General features: G+C 40.8%; 1 gene segment (V, D, J or C); it reads right to left on the bottom strand.

The window, feature by feature from the left end:
* Window positions 1–9,206: 9,206 nt before the first annotated feature.
* Window positions 9,207–9,795, bottom strand: LOC105535133. The segment is given in 2 exon segments: window positions 9,207–9,616; window positions 9,714–9,795. Coding segments are annotated over 2 exon segments (456 nt in total).
* Window positions 9,796–10,394: the final 599 nt, after the last annotated feature.

The raw sequence follows: 10,394 nt of genomic DNA, 5'->3' as shown, positions 1-10,394 counted from the left end.
AGAGCTGCAGAGTCAGGGCTGGGCTGGTTTTCATCAGCAGAGGGAGGACGATATTTGCATGTCTCCTACTATATAGCAAGCACTGGGGTGGGACGCCTGAGGAGAAGGCAGTACCCGGATAATATGACTGTGCCTTGCAGGAATTTGGTGAATATGATGGTATTGGAAAATATGTTGTCTTATAAAGTTATGCTGTGATAAACACTTTGAACTGATCACGCTATTTTATTTGTACATACTTGTGTAAATTATGTTTTGTCACAGCCAATGGTTTCTCCACTTACAGATGTGGAAGTAAACCACACATGGAAAAGGTGCTCTGTATGTGTCTAAGGGCTCATGTCTGGGATGAGTAAGCCCCGGTACCTGCGCCTGTGCCCCACTTATCCCTGAACCAACTCCAGGACAGAGCTGGGGGTGCCTAGCGTGGTTGTGGAACCCACTTTCTGTAGGCAGAACATGTGTGATTGTGCTGCATTCTAACATTCACCTAAAAACACGGTGAGAACTAGGGTTAGGCAAATACATTTCTAAGTATTTTTGAAATTTAACATACATTTTTTCTATCTTTCTATCACTCCTTTCTTGTCTAAGTTTCCAGTTGTTTGCTTGTGATACATTTTATAAGTTTAGTTTACATGCAATAAACTTTCACATATTTAAAGTGTACAATTGATAAACATGAGGTAACCGTCATCATTATCAAAGTGGACAAGAGAATTCTCAGCATTTCCTTTTCCTCTTCTGTAGTCTTCCTCCTTTTCCCTTTCTTCCTTCTACCATTTCCCTGGCAACTACTGATCTTTACATTGCTGCCAAGTCATTTTAATTTATCAGAATGTATAAAAATGAAATAACATGGTATATATTCTTATTTGTTTGGCCTACCTTAAGTGATTAGGTATTTCATCTTGTAGTTGGGTATAGCAAACTTTTAAAATTGTATATATTGGGTAGTATTCTAGCAGACAAATTTATCATAATTTGTTTTTCTATTAAGCAGCTGAACAATATTTGATTTTTTTATTATTCTAGGTCTTACTAAAGATCTGCTATAGAGCTTGGAAATGTACATAGAAAAGGAATGTATTTTTTCTGATTTTTACAACTGCATCAACAATAACGGACAAATACAGAAGATGGAATTTTGCAAATTTTCTTTAATACTTTTGATAGTTAAAGTTTCAAAACAAACAACAAATCTGGAGTTTTGGGAGAAGCAAGTTCTTGTAGAGAATAACAAAGCCAGGGTTTGAAATTAGCTAAGGCAGAGTCTGGAGTATGAAATAGAAGCTATTACAAGATAAAATACAAATATCTATTGGATTGTTTGAAACTATGTGTGGTGAGCATGTTATAGTGTGAAATTTTAAGGGACCACATACTGAAGAGCTATCCTATCCTCTTAAAGCCCTTTGCCCAAGAAAGGGGAGAGTCACCAATCTTCCTTCCCTGAAGTGTCTGTCAGGGAGAGAAAAAGAACCCACACTTCTGAAATGTGTTCAGCCCAACTCCTTTATTCCCGTTACAGAACTAAGAATTTACTCTGCAGGGGCAAGTCACTGAAACCAGAATCCTAGGTGCACTTGTTCAATGCCTCAGGAATTGAGATGGTAACACCAAGATCTATTGAGAAGCAGCTCCCCTGTCTTTCTTATGGAATCAGAGCCTTAGTCTGCAGGGCAGGGCAGCAGATCTGCAAGGTGATGACACCAATGGAGAACACCGGAGCTGTGGGAGGGAACACCTGGGGAAAACAGTAGGACTCTACCCACGGGGAAGGGCAAGAATCAGCATCTCATCTGGAGGAGGGTCAGGAACACTCGCAAGGTCACACGCAGACCCAGGGTCACGATGCCTTCCTAGGAATATGGACCCTTTAGTCTAATGTCTTTCACCAATTGAGAAATTGTCAGTAAATGAAACACTTGAGTGCACCTGAGGGAGCTGAAAGAGATTCTCTGGAGGATGAAACAAGGTGAAGAGACAAAGTCAAGCAGAAAAGACAAGGAAGGTATCATTGGAGGATCTGTAGTCTCTGGTGGGCATAGAAGGACAGACTTCAATTCATTTTTGAAACCTTTATATCAGTTGTTAGTAATTTATGTGATAAAATAGTTGGTCTCATCAATGGCATCATATTATCCCCATTAGGGATGAGGGTCCATGTGGCACGTGGTGCAGTTCTAGTCATGGAGGCAGAAGAGATGCTCTGTTGAGGTGTTCCTGGTCCTTCAGAGGAGAATCGCAAAAAAAGTCTCTTCTCCACTTCCAGACAATCTATAATATGTGTGTGTGACCCTTGGGAATGTTGTCCCCATGTCACTGTATGACAGGAGTCCCCTGGGGGTGAAGCTGACTTTCTGGATGCATCAGTGTGGAAAATTGAGAAAAGAAACTGCCCGGGAAGATGAATTGTCAAATTATTCAGTCCTGGAGCCGCTCACTTCCAGGCTTCCTGTTTCATCAGGTTGTGATTTTCCTCGTTGTTTAATCAGCCTGGGTTGTCTTTCTTCATTCTCTGCTAAAATAGGCACACATAATAATCTAGAGGCTTTGGGGTAAATAAGTAACTAATTTCAAAATTAGAACAAGTCCCAAGTGAAGTCAGTTACCGTGTGGTTAATGATGTGGTAGACAGGAGACATGGCTGTATACTAAGAGAGTGTTCACATCTATTTTATATTAGTTAGCAAAATCTTTTGTATATCCCTTAGGTAATACGCCCATTGCGACCTTTGATTTAGCATTATTTCTTGATGAGTAACACCTAAATAACAGGTGTGATGGTTATTAAACCAATAATTTGTATTACAAGTACAAACTTCCATTTGGGATCTTTTCCTCTACCTGATGTAGAGGAGTCTGCCCAGAAGGCAGAAGTTATTGCACTTAGAGCTTGTTAATTAACCAAAGGACAGGATTAAATACAGATGTTGTACTGTAATGCAGAATTTTAAACTGTGCTGCAAGCAGAGGTTTTTAAATCTTCTGGAAGCCCCCATCAAAATGGACAACAAGAAAATACACTTTTAAATAAATTCCTACATTCTAGAGACCTGATATATAAATTTGAAACCAAATGCAAACAAAGAGAAAAACAAAAATCTAGCATGGAAACTAGAATAATGTTATGGTGCATCATTTCTCCAAACACAGTCTTAACCTGGTGCATAATATTATCTAAACGTGGAGGGCATTGCCACTGTTCATCTCATACAGAATCAATCCCACTCACAATATTCTGGATATGTTGAAAAATGGCAAGTTTAAATAAAAAATATTTAAAAATTAATAAAATATGGAAACTCTCTTGGCCAAGAGTTATCCCACTAGCATATGGCATATCAGGACACATCAGTTACTGCCCTATGACTTGGGAGCTGGAAGATTCAAACATTTAGAAATTTTACCCTCATTGCTCACCTTTGTCCTACTGCATACATGTGTTACACAACATTGAAAATAATTTTTGTATTATACTTACTCCATACACCAAAAGTTTAAAGTTGACTTTTTATGTCATCTTTTCACAGTATTTTGTGATCTTCTACCATGATATTATGTCTATTGGAACAAACATCAGAAAAAGTATTGTGCTGTTGAAACATTTTGGCATAAATCATATCAGGCACTATTAACCAAAATACAGCAGAAAAAAATTCAGGGAGTCAATTATTGGGTTGATATTTTGCAACTAAAGGATCCATTCCGACCAGATGTGGTGGCTCATGCCTGTAATTCCACCACTTTGAGAAGCAAAACCAGGAATATCACATGAAACCAGGTGTTTGAGATCAGCCTGGGCAACATAGAGAGATCCCATTTCTATGAAAGAACTTTTTAAAAAATCAGCTGCGTTTGGTTGTGCACTCCTCTAGTCCTGGATGCTCAGGAGGCTGAGACCGGAGGATTGTGTGAGCCAGAACTTCAAGGTTACAGTGAGCTGATTGTGCCAGTGCACCCCAGCCTGTGTGACAGAGTGAGCCCCTGTATCTAACTATAATAATAATAACTAAGAATTTTACATGATTGTACCTGTGTGACAGAGTGAGACCCTGTATCTAACTATAATAATAATAACTAAGAATTTTACATGATTGTAAGGCACCTCAAATAGAACATACCAAACTGAGTAGCCTCAGGATTCCTCTGATGCTTCTGATGTTTTGGAGCAGACAACCCACCTAAGACGTTCCGAATAAGCGGGTGATTTTGCATAGTGAAAGGTCTCCACACAAGACATTGGAACAGGACCCTTGTCTAATCCCCTGCCTGTACCTTTCACCCCTTTCTCCTCATTTTCCTCCTCCTTTTCATTATTAGTTGCTTATTCTTATCATCAGTCTTCTCACTTTTTTGTAGACCTGGTTATTGTCCACTCATATTGGACACTGATTTTTTTATTAATGATTTTTATAATTGCTACATAGAATAAGTCATCAGACTATTCTTTTGCTACTGATAACTTAATGCTTATTCCTCCATCGTCGCCCTTCTTTCCAATATAAGATGAATCTAGTTGGGAATCACAGGAACTCCCTCATTTCATGTCATTTGGAGGTTCCAACCCCACAAACTCCTTTCTGTGAGTGAGACCCCTCACTCTGCCTCCACCACCGAACCACTATAGGATCCCTGAACCAGTCTCCTTTCTTGTTCCATTGAGCCATTTTGGACATTCCTGAGAGACCAGCACTAATCTCGGCAGACACCTCCAGAGGTAATTAACCTTTCCATATGCACATGGGGGAGTGTGCGGCACCCACAGATGTGACGTCCACAGGGCATTTTAGTTGTGATCTCCTGGTCTTTTCATGGTGTCAACTAGAACAAAAGCTGTGAGCTTGGTGTCACGGCTCCTAACCTCAGGACACACCTGTTCCCTGAACCAACTCCAGGACAGCGCTGGACATTCCTGGTGTGGTTTGATTAACTCCCGTTATGTAATGAAATCATGACATTATTTTCTTGTATTCTAGTGTTTCCGTAAAAATATAGGTAGACTTAGGGTTTATTCATGCATATATTCAGGAGTCTTTGATTTTTTGTATATATTTAATTCAATCTTTAATTCTGGGCTGAGAAATTTAAAATTTCTGGAGGTTTATGAGTGAAGTCCTTATGCCATTGTTCTGTGATTTTATTTTTTTATTTCTCATATATTTTATTCATCTCTGTCTAACTCATTTTCTACCAAATTATAAGTGTTTAAATTTGTAATATTTTAATGAGGCGAAATCAGCAAATAGTAGCCCTCCCACAATGTGCACCATTTGACAGATAGTGACATAACTGTTACCTTTCTCAACATAGAAAATACTCAACTACCCTCAAAATATCCTTTGGTTTTCCTATAACTCCTGCTTCCTACACCTTCCCTTCTCACACCACATCCAGAGTCAATTACTGGTTTTCTTTATGTAACTTTAGTTTTCATTTCATATAATTTATAAAAATGGAATCGTATGTATGCACTTGTATTTTTTGTCCTTTTTTATTCATCATACCTACTTGTGAATTCACCCTTGCTGTTGAGCGTATCCAGCTGTACCTGATTGTGACAGTGGGTGTTTCTCCAGTGAATGAATTTACCACAATTTGTTTACTGATTCAGCTTCTGATTGATATTTGGATTGCTTTCAGTATCTGAGTATTATTTAAAAAGCTGCAATCATCTTAGAGAAGTACACAGCTGAGAAACACAACGTTCTTATTCTTACAACAATATGAACAGCAGCTAAACTGGAAAAGCTGCAGTTTAATCAATTGTCTTCAACACATCCGGTAATTGAAGTTGTACAATTCTGTGTATGTGAGTGAGTTTGTGAGTGAGAGAGAAGGAGGGAAGAAGAGAGAAAGAAGAGAAAGAGATTCTACACAATTGACCATAATTTATGAGGTGATAAAATAAATACAATGACTTAGAGTCTTCATGGAAAAGGTCCGCATAAGATGGAGAGGACGACTCGATGCACCTACATATGGTTATATATTTATATAAATGTCATTTCCTAATAATACAAGGAATCATGTACATGAGAACAAACACAGTGGTGGGTGTCCAGTGGTGAAATATGATGGCGATGCAAAAACCCCATCTCCAGCACCTCTTCTCCCCATTGCACCTGCCTTGATGTGTGTCCTGAGCGCCCCCTGGTGTCCTGAGCGTCTCCTGCTGTTCCCGAGCTTCCCTGCAGGGAGGTTTGTCTGGGCTCACAATATCCTCCCCTCACTATGTCTTTTGTGTAAAAATCCATGGTTGTGTACACGTTGCTCAGGGAGCTCAGCTGTAGGAAAAACTGTTTTTTCGATATGGATCTGCAGATGGTGACTGGACTCCTGAGGAGTGGGTTGGATTGTGCACTCCCTCATGACCTGTGCACCTGATTCACTCCAGTCCCTTCCCTGGGGGGCTGATGATGCAGCTGTGGCAGGAAGCACTGGTTGTGATGGAGAATGCAGACATGGCACAGGTGAGGGAGAGGGTCTGTGAGGGCTTCACCAGGCCAGGAGTGCACCGGGAATCATAGTTGTCAGCATGCACAGGTTCTGAACAGCATGTTGGAATTCACAGATATTCACTTTTTCGTAAGGATGGGGAGCTCCCTGTGTGGATGAGAAGGAGGAACTCCCCGTGTGGATGAGAAGGAGGAACTCACTTTTTCCAATATGGAGTCCCCTTGAGCAAATAGTAGATTCTGAGGTTAGAATTAGACAAATATTTGGTCACATTTTTTCTTCAAACTTTCAACCAAATAGGAAAGATAATCTGCTGTCAGGAGAATGGACATTGGATTATTACCTCTATCTATGATAATGCTGATTTTCAGAATCAGATTGTCCTGTGATAGCCTAAAGCGTGTCATAATCCTGAATCCACAATTAGACCTGAGCAGCAATCACGGACAGTGGAGGTCGCCTCACATGGGGAAACATCTGACTCTGCACAGCTGCACACGGGGGTCTCTGAAGGCCCTTGGTTGTACAGGAACAGCTCCTCCCTCAGACTCACAGTGAAGACAACGTGCTCTTTATCTGGGGAACGTGATGGTTAGTGCTTGGAAAGAAGCAAACTTACTCTAAACAATATATTTATACTTGAACAGAAAGCAAAGTTTACAAGAAACAATGAACTTGGGGTAAAATAGGAAATTACAATTGTTTGCAGGCCACCTGCTTTCCTCTCCATGTCATCTAAGAGAACCAAGGAAAATCATGTTTCTTATGTTCATTTCCATAAACGGTGTTTCCACCCTAAGAACACACCTCCGATACCACCAACATCAGGGAGCATCTGGACCAGGCACCCAGCACAGCTCTCTGACATCAACACCCAGGTTTTGACAAAGAGACACATCCTGGAGCTCCTCCCAAACAATGACTGTGCTCAGTGAAGATGCAAAGGTGTGGCTGCTGCTGGGCACATGGGAGATTTCTGATGGACAGCTATGCTCTGGGAGGAACCAATGGCCTTGATGGAATTAGCTTGGACCACAACGTAGTTGGGAAGCTCCATCAGACTCACACCTTCTCCAGCACTCACGCCACTGCACTCCATCCAGAACCACAAGAGCTTAACTCCATCTTACAAAACAAACAAAAAAATAGTAGCTCTGTGAGAAGATGGATATACAAGTTACCTTGACCATGATGGGCATTTCACAATGTGTATCTGATATGGTTTGGGTCTGTGTCCTGGCCCAAATCTCACGTTGTGTTATAATCTTCAATTGAGAAGGTGGGACCTGGTGGGAGGTGACTGGGTTATGGCGTGGGCCTTTCATTAATGGTTCAGCACTGACTCCTGGTGCTGTTCTCATGCCAGTGCGTGGGTTCTCAGAAGACCTGGTTGTCTAACAGTGTGTAGACCTTCCTTGCTTCCTGTGGTTCCTGCTCTGGCCATGTGATGTGCCTGCTCCCCTTCGTCTTCTGCCATGATTCTAACTTTCCTGAGTCTCCCCACAAGGAGAAGCCACTTCACTTCCTGTAAAGCTTGCAGAACCGTGAGCCAACTGAACATCTTTTTTTTTTTTTTTTTTTACCAAATTACTCAGTTTCAGGCACTTCTTTACAGCACTGTGAGAATGGACTAATACAATACCAAAACATCAAGTGGTGCACCTTAACCTGTACATTTTTAAAAAATACTTTATTTCTACCTCAATAAAACTGAAAAAAAATTAAACTTACTCAAAGAAATACATACTTCATATTTTCTCAATAAAAGTGAGACAACATAGAAAAACTTACACTAAGTTATCTTTAACAGCTTTGCTTATAATATTCATAAACTGGAAACAAATTTAAAGTCCATCAACAAACAAAATAGATCAATATATTGTCATATATTTACTTAATGGACTGTCTCAGATATAAAGTCACTCTCCTTCCTCTCTCTTTCTCTCCATATACACATGAAGACTTTGAGGTTTCATATCAATCAGCCCATTAATTGAGTAAACGACACTATGTTGATCTAATTTCATACATTAAATAGCATGAATTAATCTAAAAAATAGCAAAGTAGCGCCTTACCAAAAAAAGGTCTATAATGTTTGATTCCATTTATACAAAGCTCAAAACAGGGAAAAAAATAGATCTATAGTGTCAGAAATCGAAACCTTTCCCTATGCAGGATTTGACCACAGACACGAAAAAGACGCGCGTTGAGGGGATGGACTTGCTCTTCACGCTGCCTTAGGTGTTCAGTACAAGGGTATTCACATTTGCCAGAAACTCTCTAGTGACCCATTTCACTATGGATTACCCTAATTTATATTTAGTTCATCATCAAGTTTAATTCTTTAGCACATGTTTCAGAATTATTTTATTATAATGTTAAATAAAAATGACTACACATGTATGCAAAGGTTTGTGTATTTTTACGTATGTCTACAGATGTAAATTAATGTCGCATAAGTATGTGGTTGCTGATATCAACAGATGTTAATAAAACTCTAGAGGAATAAGTGCAAATTTTAGGAAGAATTATTTTTTGAAGTTATGTATTTTTAAAAAAATATCCCTACATTTAACTGTAAAAATTACTAAAACACAAATATCAATTAAAAATCACGTGATAAATAACCGTAATAAAATATCGCAACCTTATGAGGCTCCAGAGTTCTGAAAAAACAAACCCGCCTCCGGCAGCTGAGAAAGGAAACCTCCCCCTGCACCTGCTCCTGGGACCTGCCCCGTCCTCAGTGGGTCCCGAGCGCCCCCTGGAGGCCCCGCGCGCCCCTGCAGGGGGGTTTGCATCTGGGCTCACACTGACCTCGCCTCACTGTGTCTCTAGCACAGTAATACACGGCCGTGTCCTCGGTGTTCATGCTGCTCGTTTGCAGATACAGTGTATTCTCTGAATCATCTCTTGAGATGGTGAATCTGCCTTTCACAGACGCAGCGTATTCTGTCGTGTAACTGTTAGCTTTGTTTAAAAACAAAGTTTGAGTGGCCAACCCACTCCAGCCCCTTCCCTGAGCCTGGCAGACCCAGTCCATGTAGTAGTCACTGAAGGTGAATCCAGAGGCTGCACAGGAGAGTCTCAGGGACTCCCCAGGCTGGACCAAGCCTCCCCCAGACTCCACCAGCTGCACCTCACACTGGACACCTGCAAACACAGAGACACCCTGGTCAGAAACTGCCACACATAGCCACTGTTTCTCACTCTCATGTCCACTCACATGTTCTAGTTATCTATAGATCACCTTTTAAAACAGCAACAAGGAAAACCCATGTCAGCCCAAATGCCATGGTAAGTTCTCTGTGTTCAGTGCTGATCACCGAATAGAAACACCCGGGAATTCTAGGTCTGGTCTCCTTTCTCAGAGTTGCAGGGTCAGGGCTGAGCTGGTTTTCATCAGCTGAGGAAGGGCCCTATTTGCATGTCTCCTACTGTATAGCAAGCTCTGGGGTGGGACGCCTGAGGAGAGGGCAGTGTCCAGATCGGATGAGAGTGTCCTGGAAAACACGGGTGGTAATCCTATCTCTCAGGAAAATATAACTTCAGATTATGTGACTGTGCCTTGATAATCATTTAGTAATCATTATCTTATTTCATTTTTACATATTTGCAGAACATATTTCATTGAAGTATCAGCGTTACATTTTAAATAAGATAAATTACATATGGAACAGAGCAGTTGTGCAGTGTGTCCAATATCACACATCTGGACAGAGTTAGCCCTGTTATCTGTGCCTGTGCCTCTAAACACTGGAGGAGTCAGCTCCCCTGAGACAACTCCAGGGTGGTGTGGGACATGCCTTGAGAGGTTTTCAGGATGTCCCGCCTGTCATAACAACTTTGTGTGATTTTGCTTCCCTAATTTTTGAGGTGGGGCCTGGTGGTTGTAGCATGGGGGTGGATTTATAATTAATGGTTAGCACCA

This window comes from Mandrillus leucophaeus, unplaced genomic scaffold, assembly GCF_000951045.1.
Source record: "Mandrillus leucophaeus isolate KB7577 unplaced genomic scaffold, Mleu.le_1.0 Scaffold1418, whole genome shotgun sequence".
NCBI classification, from domain to species: domain Eukaryota; kingdom Metazoa; phylum Chordata; class Mammalia; order Primates; family Cercopithecidae; genus Mandrillus; species Mandrillus leucophaeus.
Note: the sequence above shows the minus strand (reverse complement) of the source record. Positions and strands in the feature narration are given on the sequence as shown.